This window comes from Lissotriton helveticus, chromosome 1_1 (genome assembly GCF_964261635.1).
Source record: "Lissotriton helveticus chromosome 1_1, aLisHel1.1, whole genome shotgun sequence".
Classification (NCBI taxonomy): domain Eukaryota; kingdom Metazoa; phylum Chordata; class Amphibia; order Caudata; family Salamandridae; genus Lissotriton; species Lissotriton helveticus.
In genome coordinates, this window is record NC_136057.1 from 120,934,765 (window position 1) to 120,954,860 (window position 20,096).

Sequence of the window (20,096 nt, forward strand, 5' to 3'; positions counted from 1 at the left end):
TTAAGCTGGAGGGGACCTTCTCTTTTGTCGGCCTCAAGTGTAGGGACACCCGTGAGCACCACCACATAGGGAACCGCTTCTGGGGGGAGTTCTACCTGAGGGCCCCTGCGGTGTGCAGCTCTATTAGGGGACAACCTCCCTCCTGCCTCCCTCCTGCCACTTGCAGCCGGGATATTTCTCCTCTTTGGAATAGCACCGGGAGCATGCGTGGCAGCTGGGGGGGGCAGGTTTGGGAATTTTTGCCCCTAGTAAATTACGACTCGCTGTTTTAGAGGGTACATTTAAGTCCTTGTGAGATGTGGGGGCAGAAAATGCAAGTGGAACGGAAGGGCTCGGAACTATTTTAATAGGATCTTTCTGTTGGCCCGCTTTAATAGAAAGAGCCATTTCGAGTTGCCCCAACCGTTGTTCTATCCCCATTAATCTATCCAGAATTGGGAGTGTATATGTTCTTAGTAGATGCTCAAAGGAATCAAAAGAGGGTTCAAGCGACTAGGAGTCCAACAAACTGCCACTTAAGGGTTCTAGGGCAGTTGACAGAACTGTCGACATATTAGGTACTGATGTTTCTTGAGGGGCTGTTAGGATTTCTTCAGTTGGTGTTATGTCCTTTGTTATAGGGGCGGAGGCTGTATTAACCGCAAGAACTGAATTGGCCCCTTTGCCCTTGCCAAAATCTGTATGGCTAATTCTACCTTTTTGATTTAAACCCTCCCTTCTCTGTCTTTTGATGGGTGGCGGACCATGTACCTTGGGCACCTCGGATTTTCTAGGTTTATTTCTAGCAATCATTTTTGCAACTCGCGGGGTAGTAGATGAAGCTTCTAGCCCTACAATGGTGCTACATGGGGATGATGTGGTATTAGTATCTATGCTATTAGAGTCAGCTATTGTGTGGGCTGAAGCTGGACTGTCTCGTAAAAGTTCCGGAATACCCTGGGTGGCAAGAGGATCCTCGCTTGCTGGGGGCACATCTATACCGGAAGTAAGGGTCTGGGGTACTATGGATGAGGAAAGTCTTGCTTTGATCCCTTCAATAGAGCGATGTCGCTCTACCCTACGGTCGGCCAATATATTTTCCCTATCGATCTCGGAGGTGGGTATTTTAAATCTAGGGTGCCTTTACTGTTAATTCCACCCACGATACTCAGGGCGGGTGAGTCCATGGCGATATCTATAGGAAGCACCCTCCAACAAGCAAAGTGTATGGGAGGCTTGGAGATAACCTGGGAGACTGTGAATTTTCACAATTGGCGGGGCTCGCAGAAGGATAAAAGGATGTTTAGTGTTAACAATACAGGACCACTATGGGCATCACCTAACTCGGGACTAGGGAGAATAGATGTTAAATTGAGCAGTTACAGCTAGTCACATAAACCACTTGTGCAGTAGGCAGAGCCTCAGTGAGAACACCAACATTTAACAATAAATAACCAGATGAATACTTGTATGAAGGCGGGTGTCTAACAAATCATGGGGCAGCCTGTTACATGTGAAAAACGAAGGAGACCGGGCCCAGCCCAGCCTCCTACGGCCACACAACGGCCCGCCCTTTGCCCGGGCTTAGCTCCGCGCTTGGCCCCGCGCGTCCCGCGTGCGCGTAGGATGTTTACTGATTTTAGCGGGAGGGGGGCAGGAAGAGGACCAGCTGCGTCGAGTCAGGACACGCAACGCTCGCTGGTCCTCGCAGTCCCGCAAGGGCGAAAAGTGTCTCCAGCAGCTCCTTGTAAATAGGTAAGTCCCCGAAGTCCTTAGCCTCGAGCGGCTCCCGCGCAGCGGGGGCTGCGAGGAGTGGGTGAAGAAATGGGTTTAGGGAGAAGGAAACAGCAGCAGGCCAGGGAGCAGTTGAGTCTGCACGTCGACCCTCTCTCAACGGCAAGCACTGAGGACCCAACCCGCAGTTCTATTAGTCCAGGCGGGAGGGGGGCGGGAAGAGGACCAGCTGCGTCGAGTCAGGACACGCAACGCCCGCTGGTCCTCGCAGTCCCGCAAGGGCGAAAAGCGTCTCCAGCAGCTCCTTGTAAATAGGTAAGTCCCCGAAGTCCTTAGCCTCGAGGGGCTCCCGCGCAGCGGGGGCCGCGGGGAGTGGGTGAAGAAATGGGTTTAGGGAGAAGGAAACAGCAGCAGGCCAGGGAGCAGTTGAGTCTGCACGTCGACCCTCTCTCAGCGGCAAGCACTGAGGACCCAACCCGCAGTTCTATTAGTCCAGGCAGGAGGGGGGCGGGAAGAGGACCAGCTGCGTCGAGTCAGGACACGCAACGCCCGCTGGTCCTCGCAGTCCCGCAAGGGCGAAAAGCGTCTCCAGCAGCTCCTTGTAAATAGGTAAGTCCCCGAAGACCTTAGCCTCGAGCGGCACCCGCGCAGCGGGGGTCGCGAGGAGTGGGTGAAGAAATGGGTTTAGGGAGAAGGAAACAGCAGCAGGCCAGGGAGCAGTTGAGTCTGCACGTCGACCCTCTCTCAGCGGCAAGCAATTACATTGCACATGCATACATACATTGTGCAAATGTTCTATTTTTCATTCACGGGCGACATAGCTATCTGTAGACCATAACAACGCTGTCTTGCCCAGGACTCGCAAGGATGCTTTACATTATAAATAAACATCCTTTTCCTGGTGTTGTAAGAAGAGCGATTTGCCGTCATTGGCGAGGTCTCTACATGCTGATGCTTCGGCCCAGCAGCCTGCTGATATCTCTGCAAGGGGTGTCCTGCTTGTGACCACGATGGAGACCTCCATTCTTTCCCTTCAGGTAACAAGGGTTGGATCATCCAGTACGTGGATTCTTGGCAGAACACACACACGCCCTTGACACTTAGGTTAGGGGAGGCATAGGGGAGGCATAGTTGGAGTACGCCAGATTTCTATATTGTTTTATATGCTTGCATGTATAAATTGTTTTAGCACAATGGTGAAACTTTTCATTCTGTTTACTGTCCTAATACTTCTAATAACTTTCATTTGCTTCTGTCTATTGATCATTGCAGCACATATACTCTACACAAGAATCACGTTGGTTCAATAAACATTGAAAACATCCCACTGTGTATTCCAAATATATTTCTCTGAGAGGATGAGAGCATGAGTGACTGGGCAAAAGGATTCTTAATCTGTGCTTGGTCATGGTAGAGCCTCATTGCCAAGCATGTGTTATGCAGCATCTGAAGAGCTTTTAAGAGCTGACAAAACCAGATCATAGAGGGAATGTTATTTTCCAAAATCAGCTTCCAACGCCACACGATGTCACTCAATACCAATTTAAGTATCTAGGTGACACAAGATTATCCCAGCAAGACCTTCCCAATAGTGCCTAGATGTATGGCTTGCCTGTCTTGGCCATGGAGCTGACCACTGTTTGCAGACTGAAACAATGGAAGTCCCAGGTCAACTAATGGAAGTGCGTCTGAGAGGCAGGAAATGTCCTAAACAAAAAAAGAAACCCACCAGCTGGAAGGAAACTTTATGTCCTTAATAGAAATCCATTCCGAGCAGGGCATTTTCACCTTTAAGAAAGATGATAAAATTCTTGATTTGTAACTGGTCCTTTAAAGAGCCACCACAAACCGGCCTGGTAATGTTCATTTAGAGGGAACAACAGGCTCTTACCTTACTCCAACCATGACTTTGCCATATAGATTCCACTCTACGGTAGGAACTGCACGGTTTGTGGATGGCATAACTGTTGGGATGGTGCCAGACTGATTCCAAGCACCCCCTCAGGGTGTGTTGTCCTTTAGGCCAGCTAGTTCACAGTGCCACCACAAGCCCCTCTAAACCTAGACTAGTAGCCATGCTAATGATGCCTCCCCATCACAAGTTCTTCCAGTTACCTGTTTTGATTCCCTCCCTACCTGTCTGCGCTCTCGTCTGTCCAGACTCCTCTTTAAAGTAGGTCGACACGTTTGGCCCCAACATTTTGAATTCTGCCAATGGTATCTCTGAGAGGTGGTTGTTCGAGAGCTGGTGGTTCCACTCTTAAACTGTTCTATGTTTGAATTTCACACTTTAGCTGTATGAATACGGAAAGTGATCAGTCTTTATTTTTATAAAACACTTAAGTGTAGAACTTAGGGAGCTGCGTTAGACTGGATGCAACATTTTGCCTTGACTTTACCAACTGTAGGTTGCACCAGCTAACATAAGAAGTCCATAAAGAAGTAAATATACAAATGTCCGTCCAATGTTGAGAAAAATCAGAGTTCTTTATTCTTCTTTACAATATTGACAATTGTACACCAAACAGCCAACACGTTTCGAAGAACTTCATCAGGGCTGTAAAACAATATTTAAAACACATATGTAATACAATATAATGAAATGCATATTTTTATACATATAATTCATTGTATACAAACAATTAATAGCATAGCCTAAAAACAGGAGAGCCTGACTTATCTCCAAGAGATTAACAATACTCTCATTCTTAACCTAAAAACCTCACAGATGATTATATTTGTTAGTTTACATCACTCACTTTTATTGCCTTCGTGTCTTTTACCAATAACCTAATTCCTACTTGTTGATGTTTCTCACAAGTGTTCCTTGTTAAGACCTTTAAAAAGTATACATTATTGCCCATTGGTTGGACATAATTTATCTCCAGAGTGAAAAGAATTGTACATTAAATCAGCATTTTTTTTTAGAAGAAGAGTCAGCATCAGAGCATTTTAGAAAGCATTCCCCAGTTTCTGAACTCCGGTATACCTAGTAATCAAACTCAATTTCATCAAATTTGACCCTCATCTTAGACAGCCAAACCCATTGTTCATAACGACAGAATTGCACCTACCAAATCAACGTACGTTTCTGGTTTGGCTTGGTGGGATTGCTCCGAGATTTCAACTTGAAGGCTAATATCTTGCTACTCGCGCTACCTTTGAGGATGATTTGGCATACGGGACAGTGATAATTACAGAGGGTTGAGAACAGGAATCGTTTGTAGAGCAATAGTGTATCTAATGCGGTGGGGGAACCTAAATGTCTCTCCATATGGGTATGTGTATGTCGTAAACTGTCCAAATATGTATAGCTACGAAATAGGAATGGGCGCCTTTACTGATGAGTGAATATATATTACATATGAGACGAATTGAGGCGGGACGCTTAATGGTGTATAATTTTATTACAGGCACATCAGCCGTTCATATTTTTTCCGAATCGGATACTTGCCTGATGCAGTTCTTTTATTAGGTAAACGGGTGCTCATTATTTTGGGCATCAGAATAGATTGGAAGGGCTCAGATTGCTAAATGGGGTTGAATTACCATAAATATACATTTGGAGACTGGAGTTCCGACGGGTTCTATGACCGATGCGGTTTTTTGTTATTACTTTTCAAGGGTGCTAGAACCAGCACATTATAGTATGCCAAAGGCCTTGAGAACATGACTATCGTTTTATATTTTCTGTCTTTGATATTTTGCTGGCATAATTAGACTTAATTAGTCTCTGCCTGCAGACACTGTAAACAAAACCAGTAGGCCACGGTGATTGACCAGTGGAATACATTAGAAAACTACGCATGCACATTTTGGGTCGGAATGTGGAAACATCTAATTGATTTGGTAGGTGCAATTCTGTCGTTATGAACAATGGGTTTGGCTGTCTAATATGAGGGTCATATTTGATGAAATTGAGTTTGATTACTCGGTATACCTGAGTTCAGAAACTGGGGAATGCTTTCTAAAATGCTCTGATTGTGACTCTTCTTCTAAAAAAAATGCTGATTTAATGTACAATTCTTTTCACTCTGGATAGAAATTATGTCCAACCAATGGGCAATAATGAATACTTTTTAACGGTCTTAACAAGGAACACTTGTGAGAAACGTCAACAAGTAGGAATTAGGTTATTGGTAAAAGACACAAAGGCAATAAAAGTGAGTGATGTTAACTAACAAATATAATCATCTGTGAGGTTTTTAGGTTAAGAATGAGAGTATTGTCAATCTCTTGGAGATAAGTCAGGATCTCCTGTTTTTAGGCTATGCTATTAATTGTTTTTATACAATGAATTATTTGTATAAAAATATGCATTTCATTATATTGTATTACATATGTGTTTTTAAATATTGTTTTACAACCCTGATGAAGTTCTTCGTATAGAACGAAACGTGTTGGCTGTTTGGTGTACAACTGTCAATATTGTAAAGAATAATAAAGAACTCTGATTTTTCTCAATATTGGGCGGACATTCGTATATTTACTTCTTTATGGACTTCTTATGTTAGGTGGTGCAACCTACAGTTGGTAAAGTGTATTTGGGTTGTTCTAACCGCCCCAGAGGAATGGCAGGGGCAGGGGAGTTGCACACATTGTGAGCATAAGGCTCAGTTTTCAGTTCAAACTATTGAGGAGATTGTATAAGGAGTGAGGTGCATCACAAAACCAAGGGAGTTTTTATATAGGTTGGCCGTTCTCTTGTTACTTAGAACATTTTGCCTTGATTTTCTCGTTTTAAAATGTTTATGTTCTTTTTTCATCCCCTTTGCAGACACTGGATCGCAGAACATCAACATTCAGAATGTGGAGAGCGCAGGCTTCAGAAAGAGATGGAAAAGTCCCAAATTCACCTGAAAGTCTAAGAGCAACACTTGCAGCCTTTCCAAGTCATAACTTCTCTGCTGCAAGACCACGACTGGAAGATCTCCACAGGCCTGGATGCGCCAACAACCTGGGTTCCCAGATCTGTGGATGGACTGCCCAGGAAGAGTTTGGAAAGCTACCAATGCCAGACACTCTGCTTTTTGGGTCCTGCCAAGAAAGCATGCTCATAAATGCTTTGGAGAAGGATGTGAACAACTACAGCACAACTGTAAGCAGGACTCGCACCCCCCCTAACATGACCTCCGATGCGCACAGTGGTCCTAATCCAGAGTCCCATGTGGGGCACCCTCCCACTCTGGTAGTGTTTGCCATGCTAGAGCGGCTGGAAACCAAACTCGATAACTTGCACAATTCAGTGGGAGAGGTCCCTTCTCGAGTTGCACATCTTATGGAAAAGATCTGGGTAGAAAAGGGTCGAGATTTCCTAGAAGGCGGTGCAGTGTCTTTAGAGGCAGTGAGTCCAGCAGGCGTCAGAGATTGTAGCTTCCCCAGGTCTCTTCCAACTGCTCGTCCAGCGCGCCCAGGGGTGCCTAGCCCAAGTCTACAAGTCTTTCCTGATAGTCATGACCCAATGCGGGTCCACGGCTTACCACCAGTGTTTTCAAGTGGGCCGGAGTTAGATGAACCCTTGAAGCAAGAGCCATTGTCTGTTGATAGTTGGGACCCACAAGATAGCCATTTCACGAAGCCACCATCTCCAAGGGTGCATGACTCGCAGAAGGACCAACGACCAGGGCCCGTGTTTCAGACTCGGCTGGACCAGCAGAAGGACCTTCGCCTACAACCAGGACTGCTGGGGAGGCAAGACCTCAGGATGCATCTAGTTCTTCCAGCTGGACAGGGACTGCAGCGGGACCCATGCAAGGAACCAGGGCATGAGCCACAGCAGCACCACAGCTTGGAACTAATGCTTCCAGATGGGAAGGAACCAGGTGAACACCTAAAGACAGACCCATTGCCCGTTTGTGGGCGTGGCTCAGAGTGGAACCAGCGCACACAGCCGGTGCGTCCTGATGTACATGAGGCAGACGTGGATTACAAGGTAGTGTCACCATGTACTGATGCCCACAATACATCCGCGCCCACATCATGCCTCGGACGGGACACTCTCCGCACAGGCTCATTGGCGAGAAGAAGTCTGGAATCGGTTCTACTACCAGCCATGCCAGGTATTTGTTTCACAGTCTGTGTTTACGCAGAAGGGTACTTGGCTGTGTGGTGGTGGTTTGTTGGTTAATGTGCACACTTCAAGATCTGTAGGTGTAAGGCATGGGCTGCGGATGCTGGGACGGGCAATGCGCACCCTACAAGAACCTCCGCGTACAAGACGGAGCCTGTGTGATGTGGTGTGTGGGACAATATGTCCAGTGCAAGGGCCCTAGAAACTAAGAAGGGGCTGTGGTTGTGGAGTGGTTTCAGGCATTGTGCACTGTACAAGAGGGTCTGAAACTAGAAAATGTCTCTGTTTTCGGTTTGAGGAGAGTTGAATATCAGGCGTGGTCTGCCCTCTCCTAACATCCTGCAGACCACCCCTGATATTCAACTCTTCTCGTACTCGGCACATTGCCCTGGACACCCCAATGCACCGACAGTCCCATAGGGCCTTGTACTCTGCATGGTGCAGTCACCTATACTGCCGCTAAGGGTGAGAGTGTTCTATACTATCTCATGGACCCATAACCATACTGTCTGCTTGGGGCAAGAGAGTTCAGTACTGTCTGATGAAGTCACCTATACAGCCTGCTAGTGGCACGAGCATTCTATACAGTCACATGGAGTCACCTATACTGTCTGCTAGGGGCGAGAGCGTTCTACACTGTCTCATGGAGTCACCTATACTGCCTTCTAGGGGAGGGAGCGTTCTATACAGTCACATGGAGTCACCTATACTGTCTGCTAGGGGCGAGCGTGTTCTACACTGTCTCATGGAGTCACCTATACTGTCTGCTAGGGGCGAGAGCGGAGTCACCTCTACTGCCTGCTAGGGGTAAGAACGTTCCATATCGTCTCATGGAGTCACCTATACTGCCTGCTAGGGGCGAGAGAGTTCCGTACCGTCTCGTGGAGTCACCTATACTGCCTGCAAGGGGTAAGAACGTTCCATACCGTCTCATGGAGTCACCTATACTGCCTGCTAGGGGCGAGAGAGTTCCGTATCGGCTCATGGAGTCACCTATACTGCCTGCTAGGGGCGAGAGCGGAGTCACCTATACTGTCTGCTAGGGGTGAGAGCGTTCCGTACCGTCTCATGGAGTCAACTATACTGCCTGCTAGGGGCGAGAGCGGAGTCACCTCTACTGCCTGCTAGGGGCAAGAGAGTTCCGTACCGTCTCGTGGAGTCACCTATACTGCCTGCAAGGGGTAAGAACGTTCCATACCGTCTCATGGAGTCACCTATACTGCCTGCCTGCTAGGGGCGAGAGAGTTCCGTATCGTCTCATGGAGTCACCTATACTGCCTGCTAGGGGCGAGAGCGGAGTCACCTATACTGTCTGCTAGGGGTGAGAGCGTTCCGTACCGTCTCATGGAGTCAACTATACTGCCTGCTAGGGGCGAGAGCGGAGTCACCTCTACTGCCTGCTAGGGGCAAGAGAGTTCCGTACCGTCTCGTGAAATCACCTATACTGCCTGCAAGGGGCAAGAGTTCCGTACCGTCTCGTGGAGTCACCTATACTGCCTGCAAGGGGCAAGAACGTTCCATACCGTCTCATGGAGTCACCTATACTGTCTGCTAGGGGCGAGAGAGTTTCGTATCGTCTCATGGAGTCACCTATACTGCCTGCTACGGGTGAGAGCGGAGTCACCTATACTGTCTGCTAGGGATGAGAGAGTTCCGTACCGTCTCATGGAGTCAACTATACTGCCTTCTAGGTGCGAGAGCGAAGTCACCTATACTGTCTGCTAGGGGCGAGAGCTTTCTATACTGTCTCATGGAGTCACCTCTACTGGCTGCTAGGGGCAAGAGAGTTCCGTACCGTCTCGTGGAGTCACCTATACTGCCTGCAAGGGGCAAGAACGTTCCATACCGTCTCATGGAGTCACCTATACTGTCTGCTAGGGGCGAGAGAGTTTCGTATTGTCTCATGGAGTCACCTATACTGCCTGCTAGGGGCGAGAGCGGAGTCACCTATACTGTCTGCTAGGGATGAGAGAGTTCCGTACCGTCTCATGGAGTCAACTATACTGCCTTCTAGGTGCGAGAGCGAAGTCACCTATACTGTCTGCTAGGGGCGAGAGCTTTCTATACTGTCTCATGGAGTCACCTCTACTGGCTGCTAGGGGCAAGAGAGTTCCGTACCGTCTCGTGGAGTCACCTATACTGCCTGCAAGGGGCAAGAACGTTCCATACCGTCTCATGGAGTCACCTATACTGTCTGCTAGGGGCGAGAGAGTTTCGTATTGTCTCATGGAGTCACCTATACTGCCTGCTAGGGGCGAGAGCGGAGTCACCTATACTGTCTGCTAGGGATGAGAGAGTTCCGTACCGTCTCATGGAGTCAACTATACTGCCTTCTAGGGGCGAGAGCGAAGTCACCTACACTGTCTGCTAGGGGTGAGAGCTTTCTATACTGTCTCATGGAGTCCCCTATACTGTCTGCTAAGGGCGAGAGTGTTCCGTACCGTCTCATGGACTCACCTATACTGCCTGCTAGGGGCGAGAGCTGAGTCACGTATCCGGACTGCTAGGGGCGAGAGCGTTCTATACAGTCTCCTGGAGTCACCTATACTGCCTGTTAAGGGCAAGAGCATTCTGTACTATCTCATGGAGCCACCTATACTGACTGCTAGGGGCGAGGGCGTTCTGTACGGTCTCATGGAGTCACCTATACTGTCTGCTAGGGGCGAGAGCGTTCTACACAATCTTATAGACCTATACCCATACTGTCTGCTTGGGGCGAGAGCTTTCTGTACTGTCTCATGGAGTCACCTATACTGTCTGCTAGGGGCGAGAGAGTTCTGTACTTTCTCATGGAGTCACCTATACTGTCTGCTAGGGGCGAGAGAGTTCTGTACTTTCTCATGGAGTCACCTATACTGTCTGCTAGGGGAGAGAGCGTTCCGGACTTTCTCATGGAGTCACCTTTACTGTCTGCTAGGTGTGAGAGCGTTCCGTACTGTCTCATGGAGTCACCTATACTGCCTGCTAGGGGCGAGAGGGTTCCGTACTGTCTCATGGAGTCACCTATACTGCCTGCTAGGGGTGAGAGCGATCCGTACTGTCTCATGTAGTCACCTACAATGCCTGCTAGGGGCGAGAGCGTTCCGTACTGTCTCATGGAGTCACCTATACTGTCTGCTAGGGGCGAGAGGGTTCTGTACTGTCTCATTGAGTCACCTATACTGTCTGCTAGGGGCGAGAGCGTTCTGTACCATCTCAAGGAGTCACCTATACTGTCTGCTAGGGGCGAGAGCGTTCTGTACTGTCTCATGGAGTCACCTATACTGCCTGCTAGGGGCGAGAGCGTTCTGTACTGTCTCATAGAGTCACCTTTACTGTCTGCTGGGGCGAGAGAGTTCTGTACTGTCTCATGGAGCCATGTATACTGCCTGCTAGGGGCGAGAGTGTTTCGTACTGTCTCATGAGTCACCTATACCGTCTGCTAGGGGTGAGAGTGTTCTATACAGTCTCATGGAGTCACCTATACTGCCTGCTAGGGGCGAGAGCGTTCTGTACTGTGTCATGGATCCATACCCGTACTGTCTGCTAGGGGCGAGAGCATTCTATACTGTCTCATGGAGTCACCTATACTATCTGCTAGGAGTGAGAGCGTTATGTACTGTTTCATGAAGTCACCTATATTGTCTGCTAGGGGCAAGAGCGTTCTGTACTGTCTCATTGAGTCACCTATACTATCTGCAGGGCTGAGAGCATTATGTACTGTTTCATGGAGTCATCTATACAGTCTGCTGGGGGCGAGAGTCTTATATACTGCCTCATTAAGTCACCTATACTGCCTACTAGGGGCGAGAGCGTTCTATACAGTCTCATGGAGTCACCTATACTGCCTGCTAGGGGAGAGAGTGTTCTATACAGTCTCATGGAGTCACCTATACTGCCTGCTAGGAGCAAGAGCGTTCTGTACTGTCTCATGGAGTCACCTATACTGTCTGCCAGGGGCGAGAGCGTTCTACGCTATCTCATGGAGTCACCTATACTGTCTGTTAGGGGTGAGAGCGTTCTATACTGTCTAATGGAGTCACCTATACTGTCTGCCAGGGGTGAGAGAGTTCTATACAGTCTCTTCCCTGAGGCAGTCCAACATTGCACCTTTCATGAGGCACTCCAACATAGCACCTTTCATGAGGCACTCCAACATAGCACCTTCCCTGAGGCAGTCCAGTATAGTACACGCCAAGGCAGTCCTGCATAGCACACGCCGAGGCAGTCCAACAGAGCACACGCCGATGCAGTCCAGCATAGCAGACGCTGAGGCAGTTCATCATAGCACCTTCCACGAGGCAGTCCAACATAGCACCTTCCACGAGGCAGTCCAGCATAGCACCTTCCCTGAGGCAGTCCAGCATAGCACACGCTGAGGTAGTCCAGCATAGCACCTTCCACGAGGCAGTCCAGCATAGCACACGCTGAGGCAGTCCAGCATAGCACCTTCCATGAGGCAGCCCAGCATAGCACACTCTGAGGCAGCCCAGCATAGCAAGCTTTAGTTCTGGCTGTACCGTTCCAGTAGATGTCCCTTTCATAGTTTGTCATACACCGCTGCCCTCTGGAACCAGTCCACCTCCACGGGGCATCAAAGATGTAGAGTGAGTGCGCAACTGACTTTATTGTTAACCGATGGAACATGACAATGTGACCTACTGATCGTTTCTGGAGCTGCGAATAAAGTCTACGTGCTTACACTTGGAGAACCCCCTTCTTTTGGTTGGGACGGTTTAGTGACCGCAGACCAGCCCTGGTGTCATTGTGTAGATTAGAAAGGAGCCGTGCAGGGGTGTGGCAGCGACATTAAAAGGCCATTAGCATTAGTGAAAACACTTACTTTACACTCTTCTGTAGTGCACAAAACCTAGTTAGTGGCCAAGTCACAAAGGTACAATTACTTGTGTAGATTTACTCCTGCGCCCAGGTGTAAATCTGCACTTGTTTGAGGATCACCATTCCTGAGTGCACATTTACATCTACTTGTTCACTTACATGTCTGCACCCCCTCAAATTAAGGGGGTGAAGCTTTCTTCAAAACGAATTACAAGGGTAATGGTACTAATAGTAACTTTTCACACTTAGGTGGGGGTCTTTGCTAATGTGGTGGAAATCTCCCTATAGGAAAGTGCAAGGAAAATTATTAATATGTATTATTCTTTAAAACAATAATGAGCAATATGTATTTTTATTCACCTAGAACGAATAAAAAGAAATGTTCTAGCAGAACAACTCATCAGATTAAGTGTTTATTTAATAACAACATTTTTTTTTTTTAATATATTTTTTATTGCGAAGATATAAAAAAGGCACAAAGCTCACAGACTTCAATACCACTGAGATGGAATCGGTATGAACATGATGCTCCAACGTCAATACACAGCCGTATATGGCCCACATCCCGGAGGCTGGGTGGCGTAGGAGTAAAGCATTCATAAGAGAAGGGTAAATTGCATTTGTGCACTAAGGATAGGATACTATCAGTACCTTCGCTATTTCACTCATATTGCGCTATCAAACTACATAACAATTTAACAAGAACCAATTACCCCATAAATGGCATCATTTAGTACAGATCCGAGCAAAGTAGGACATTCAGGTGAGGGCCAACTAAGGCGCAGTCATTATAATGTAATATGGACCCATGGGAATCGCAGCTATATACAGGCCTACATGGTAAGGAATATCGGCGTGGCAATTTAGGGGGCTCCCACACCGGACCCAGTCACCCCACCCCAGTACTCCCCTCCTCACAATCAGACTCCAAGGCAGCGGGAGTAAACAACTCAGCGCTAGTAGCATCTGAATCATCTTCCGCCAGCCCCTCCATGCACAATATTCTCCAAGCAAGCAAATAATCCTGCAGTTTCTCTTTTCGAGTGCTCTGCATGTGCGTTTCTTCAGCTAAGGCCCATTCCCTTGCATCCCTCAGCCAAGTAGAAATCTCGGGCGCTCTTTGACCCATCCAAGTGATGGCCACTCGTCTCCTCGCCAGCACTAGCAAGAGTTGTAGAGATTTATAGGACAAGTTCTATTTTTGGGGTTTAGGCACCAGTGCCAGCAGGCAGTGGAGTGGGTCCAAGAAAAGCCTAATGTGCGTGGCTCGAGCAATGTGGGCCACCACTTTGCAATAACTAATTTAAATATATTAGTTTAATTTATAATTAACGATTTAATAATTGTATTTAAAAAATCCTACCCTCACTGACATTTTTAGTTTTAAATAATACTTACTAAATTTAATTAGAAGCCATGTGATTAGCTTAGTTAATTTGTTTAGTAAATGTTTTTATTTTTTAAATTTGGTTTATTTTTAACCTTTATGATAATAATAATGCTGTGCTCCTTTGAAACAGACTCTATGACCGCCTCCTGTGTGTCTTCATTAAACGAGACAGAAGATCTGAGGCCTGTGGATGATGACGCTGAGAGGAAACATGGCAGTGACTGTCCCTCGGGTGAGTGACACGTGGTGGAAGTCTCAGAGCACAAACACACACGTGGTCTCACATGACACACACCAAGGAAGCGTACCACCTGCTCTGCCCTGGGGAGGCTCTCTGAGGGTCGTGTATGGGTGTCAGGGGTGCCCTAATGTGGCCAGAGCGTTGAGCTGTATTTCTTCTAACCCGCAGGCCCTGCCCTTTGAAGACGCCCTCCCTGTGGTGCTTCCAGACGCAGGCCCTGCCCTTTGAAGACGCCCTCCCTGTGGTGCTTCCAGACGCAGGCCCTGCCCTTTGAAGACGCCCTCCCTGTGGTGCTTCCAGACGCAGGCCCTGCCCTTTGTAGACGCCCTCCCTGTGGTGCTTCCAGACGCAGGCCCTGCCCTTTGAAGACGCCCTCCCTGTGGTGCTTCCAGACGCAGGCCCTGCCCTTTGTAGATGCTCTCCCTGTGGTGCTTCCAGATGCAGGCCCTGCCCTTTGAAGACGCCCTCCCTGTGGTGCTTCCAGACACAGGCCCTGCCCTTTGAAGACGCCCTCCCTGTGGTGCTTCCAGACGCAGGCCCTGCCCTTTGAAGACGCCCTCCCTGTGGTGCTTCCAGACGCAGGCCCTGCCCTTTGTAGACGCCCTCCCTGTGGTGCTTCCAGACGCAGGCCCTGCCCTTTGAAGACGCCCTCCCTGTTGTGCTTCCAGACGCAGGCCCTGCCCTTTGAAGACGCCCTCCCTGTGGTGCTTCCAGACGCAGGCCCTGCCCTTTGTAGACGCCCTCCCTGTGGTGCTTCCAGACGCAGGCCCTGCCCTTTGAAGACGCCCTCCCTGTGGTGCTTCCAGACGCAGGTCCTGCCCTTTGAAGACGCCCTCCCTGTGGTGCTTCCAGACGCAGACCCTGCCCTTTGAAGACGCCCTCCCTGTGGTGCTTCCAGACGCAGGCCCTGCCCTTTGAAGATGCCCTCCCTGTGGTGCTTGCAGACGCAGGTCCTGCCCTTTGTAGACGCCCTCCCTGTGGTGCTTCCAGACGCAGGTCCTGCCCTTTGAAGACGCCCTCCCTGTGGTGCTTCCAGACGCAGGTCCTGCCCTTTGAAGACGCCCTCCCTGTGGTGCTTCCAGACGCAGGCCCTGCCGTTTGTAGACGCCCTCCCTGTGGTGCTTCCAGACGCAGGCCCTGCCCTTTGAAGACGCTCTCCCTGTGGTGCTTCCAGACGCAGGCCCTGCCCTTTGAAGACGCCCTCCCTGTGGTGCTTCCAGACGCAGGCCCTGCCCTTTGAAGACGCCCTCCCTGTGGTGCTTCCAGACGCAGGTCCTGCCCTTTGAAGACGCCCTCCCTGTGGTGCTTCCAGACGCAGGCCCTGCCCTTTGAAGACGCCCTCCCTGTGGTGCTTCCAGACGCAGGCCCTGCCCTTTGTAGACGCCCTCCCTGTGGTGCTTCCAGACGCAGGTCCTGCCCTTTGAAGACGCCCTCCCTGTTGTGCTTCCAGACGCAGGTCCTGTCCTTTGAAGATGCCCTCCCTGTGGTGCTTCCAGACGCAGGTCCTGCCCTTTGAAGACGCCCTCCCTGTGGTGCTTCCAGACGCAGGTCCTGCCCTTTGAAGACGCCCTCCCTGTGGTGCTTCCAGACGCAGGTCCTGCCCTTTACAAACGCCCTCCCTATGGTGCTTCCAGACGCAGGTCCTGCCCTTTGAAGACGCCCTCCCTGTGGTGCTTCCAGACGCAGACCCTGCCCTTTGAAGACGCCCTCCCTGTGGTGCTTCCAGACGCATGTCCTGCCCTTTGAAGACGCCCTCCCTGTGGTGCTTCCAGACGCAGGTCCTGCCCTTTGAAGACGCCCTCCCTGTGGTGCTTCCAGACGCAGACCCTGCCCTTTGAAGACGCCCTCCCTGTGGTGCTTCCAGACGCAGGTCCTGCCCTTTGAAGACGCCCTCCCTGTGGTGCTTCCAGACGCAGGTCCTGCCCTTTGAAGACGCCCTCCCTGTTGTGCTTCCAGACGCAGGCCCTGCCCTTTGAAGACGCCCTCCCTGTGGTGCTTCCAGACGCAGGCCCTGCCCTTTGAAGACGCCCTCCCTGTGGTGCTTCCAGACGCAGGCCCTGCCCTTTGTAGACGCCCTCCCTGTGGTGCTTCCAGACGCAGGTCCTGCCCTTTGAAGACGCCCTCCCTGTGGTGCTTCCAGACGCAGGTCCTGCCCTTTGTAGACGCCCTCCCTGTGGTGCTTCCAGACGCAGGTCCTGCCCTTTGAAGACGACCTCCCTGTTGTGCTTCCAGACGCAGGTCCTGCCCTTTGTATACGCCCTCCCTGTGGTGCTTCCAGACGCATGTCCTGCCCTTTGTAGACGCCCTCCCTGTGGTGCTTCCAGACGCAGGCCCTGCCCTTTGAAGACGCCCTCCCTCTGGTGCTTCCAGACGCAGGTCCTGCCCTTTGTAGACGCCCTCCCTGTGGTGCTTCCAGACGCAGGCCCTGCCCTTTGTAGACGCCCTCCCTGTGGTGCTTCCAGACGCAGGTCCTGCCCTTTGAAGACGCCCTCCCTGTTGTGCTTCCAGACGCAGGGCCTGCCCTTTGAAGACGCCCTCCCTGTGGTGCTTCCAGACGCAGGCCCTGCCCTTTGAAGACGCCCTCCCTGTGGTGCTTCCAGACGCAGGCCCTGCCCTTTGTAGACGCCCTCTCTGCGGTGCTTCCAGACGCAGGCCCTGCCCTTTGAAGACGCCCTCCCTGTGGTGCTTCCAGACACAGGCCCTGCCCTTTGAAGACGCCCTCCCTGTGGTGCTTCCAGACACAGGTCCTGCCCTTTGAAGACGCCCTCCCTGTGGTGCTTCCAGACGCAGGTCCTGCCCTTTGAAGATGCCCTCCCTGTGGTGCTTCCAGACTGAACACAATACGGTCTGTGGTGGGTGGGACTTCTCCCTGTAACTGTTCTTTACTGGACAGCATGTCTGCGCTCACAGAGGAGGTCTCTGTTTCACAAGTCCCGCCTACCGGCCACACCACCTTACTGTGAACCCCCATATATAAAGAAGCATTTGCAATGCAATAGGTCTCGCATTAGTGAAAGTTTGAGCTATTGCCGTTGCAAGTGATAACGTCTGTTACATTATTTTTGTTTGTCAAAAAATATCCCAGCAGTAGCATAAGGAATAAAAGAAACACCACAAAGCAAGGAAAGGGTGCAGTACCACAGGCTGCTACTAGGTGTCCCTGTGGCGTTGTAACAGCCTGTGGTACTGCACCCTTTTCTTGTTTTGTGGATTTTCTTTCATTACTTAAGCTACTTCTGGTAACCGATGCAGAAGCAGGGGGATAGCAGACAGTGCGCAAAACAGACAAAAAAGGGTGGGCGTGCAGGGATCGGGAAGCACATGGACGATGGAAGGTAAGTGGCCATGGGTAAGCGCACGTGCAACGGAGCTAGGGTAGGTATTGATGTGAAGTAAAAGGACAAAGGAATGATAGGGACGCACACAGACAACAGAGGGGAGTAGCATGCAAGAACAGCAAGAAGGTGGGTGGGAAGTAAGGAAGCAAGAAGGGCAACAGAAGGAGAGAGAGGGTGGAAATACAAAGGCAAGAAAGAGGATGGGGAACCTGAAGTGCATAAGGGAGACAGCTGGAAAACACATGCACTCTCCTAGAATGCTCAACCAAAAAGATAAAAAGTAGAAGCCTGAAAAGGGAGCCGTGGAGAGATGCAAGTAATCGGTCTGTGCTCCAGGAGAGGAACAAATACCAGAAGGGGAAGGAAAGCCACAAAAGCTGACTAATAAGAGTCAAACAAATGTGAGTAACAGTATAGACAACCAATGGTAAGCAATGGGCGGGCCTGAAGGCCACTGTAAGTTTAAAATATGGAGGCGGGAAAAATAATAGATCTAACTCAATATGCTCCATATTTGTTGCGTTTATACGAAAAACATTGGAACACTTTTAAAATGTGAATGGTGAAGATAAACTTTGAACAAAATAAATTTTTATTGTTTGTTTGCTATTATAAACGTAGCTTAAATAGTGTAAACTCAGTTTGCTTCAGTTTTTTAATGTAGCTGTTTCAAAGATCAGGTTTGTTTTTGAGATTGAAAATCTGTTTATAATAATAAAATTTTTATGTGGCACTTTGTACAGTACTTCTACTGGTTCTAAGTTCTATAAATAAGGTGTGTTTCTGAAAGTTAAATTAATGGCACTCAGTTTACCACCCTTGAAAGGATGAAAGCGCGAGTTGGCCTTACTCGTGACCTGCAGATCACGGTATTTGTCAGCACTGAGCGTTTAACGCCTGTGGCCCTCTGGTATGTGATGGGGACTGGAGTTAAGATCTGTTCCCACCTCTCCCGTCGACAGGTTCACTGGCTCTTTCATGGAGGCTGGAGACTGGGCGTGGGAGGTGGCAGTGGTGGAGTTCCCATTCGTGATGTATGCTCAAGGGTAAGGCTGGCACCCGTGTGCAGTCTATGTAAGAAAGAATGAAACTGAAGAGCATGTGTGGTCTAATTTGGAAGGGTATTTCCAGAGTACATGCTATTTTTATTCACCAGAAAATATAAAGTAATTTATTTTACCACCTTTAGGCAAAGTGTGGGCACGGTATTTCACATGGCTCATGGGCACTGTGCCAGATTTTAATATTTTGTAGATGTATCGTTAGGGTCCTTTATAAAAATTAAACTATTTTCACCGAACCTATTTAGAATATTTTGCTGCAGAATAAAAAGTTGGCCCCGTTTAAAAAAGAATATCTTGGTGGTGTGGGCATGACATTAATGAAACTGTTTTTGGTTTCCATTAAAGTTTGCTTATACAACACCCTTTGTGATCGGGGCACAGGGTTGGGACGGCGCATGCATGGGCGTTTAATGCACAAGCCGCCCCACAGCAAAAAGGCACAGAGAAGAGATATTGAAGCCACAGCGGCCCCACAGCAAAAAGGCGCAGAGGAGAGATATTGAAGCCACAGCGGCCCCCACAGCAAAAAGGCGCAGAGGAGAGATATTGAAGCCACAGCGGCTCCCACAGCAAAAAGGCACAGAGGAGAGATATTGTAGCCACAGCGGCCCCACAACAAAAAGGCGCAGAGGAGAGATATTGAAGCCACCGCGGCCCCCACAGCAAAAAGGCACAGAGAAGAGATATTGAAGCCACAGCCGCCCCCACAGCAAAAAGGCGCAGAGGAGAGATATTGTAGCCACAGCGGCCCGCAACAAAAAGGCGCAGAGGAGAGATATTGTAGCCACAGCCGCCCCACAGCAAAAAGGCACAGAGGAGAGATAATGTAGCCAGAGCGGCCCCACAGCAAAAAGGCGCAGAGGAGAGATATTGAAGCCACAGCGGCCCCCACAGCAAAAAGGCACAGAGAAGAGATATTGAAGCCACAGTGGCCCCCACAGCAAAAAGGCGCAGAGGAGAGATATTGTAGCCACAGCGGCCCCACAGCAAAAAGGCGCAGAGGAGAGATATTGTAGCCACAGCGGCCCCACAACAAAAAGGCGCAGAGGAGAGATATTGTAGCCACAGCCGCCCCACAGCAAAAAGGCACAGAGGAGAGATATTGTAGCCAGAGCGGCCCCACAGCAAAAAGGCGCAGAGGAGAGATATTGTAGCCACAGCGGCCCCACAGCAAAAAGGCGCAGAGGAGAGATATTGTAGCCACAGCGGCCCCACAACAAAAAGGCGCAGAGGAGAGATATTGTAGCCACCGTGGCTCGGTGTAAAACAGCCAAAGACCACAAAGGAGTCACTCAGTCCATTCAGACTCCCAAAGCATGAAATAAGTTTCCAAAAGACATCCAAGATAATCAATTTCATCAGCCTATCAGAAGAAACACAGGGATAAAAATGTTTCTAACTGACGCGTCAAGAATTTTCAATTCTATTAAGGACACAGAGACGAGTATTATGATTCTCTTTC

General features: G+C 49.5%; 1 protein-coding gene across 2 annotated transcripts in view; it reads left to right on the forward strand.

Moving 5' to 3' along the window:
- The window catches only part of LOC144768146 (uncharacterized), an 85,473-nt gene that overhangs the window by 52,480 nt on the left and 12,897 nt on the right, over positions 1-20,096 (forward strand). For both annotated transcript variants that reach the window (XM_078651586.1, XM_078651595.1), the window contains exons 2-3: positions 6,491-7,772; positions 14,122-14,223. In XM_078651586.1, the coding sequence (XP_078507712.1) occupies positions 6,521-7,772; positions 14,122-14,223 (1,354 nt within the window). In that variant the 5' untranslated portion in view covers positions 6,491-6,520. The remainder of the gene's footprint in view (positions 1-6,490; positions 7,773-14,121; positions 14,224-20,096) is intronic.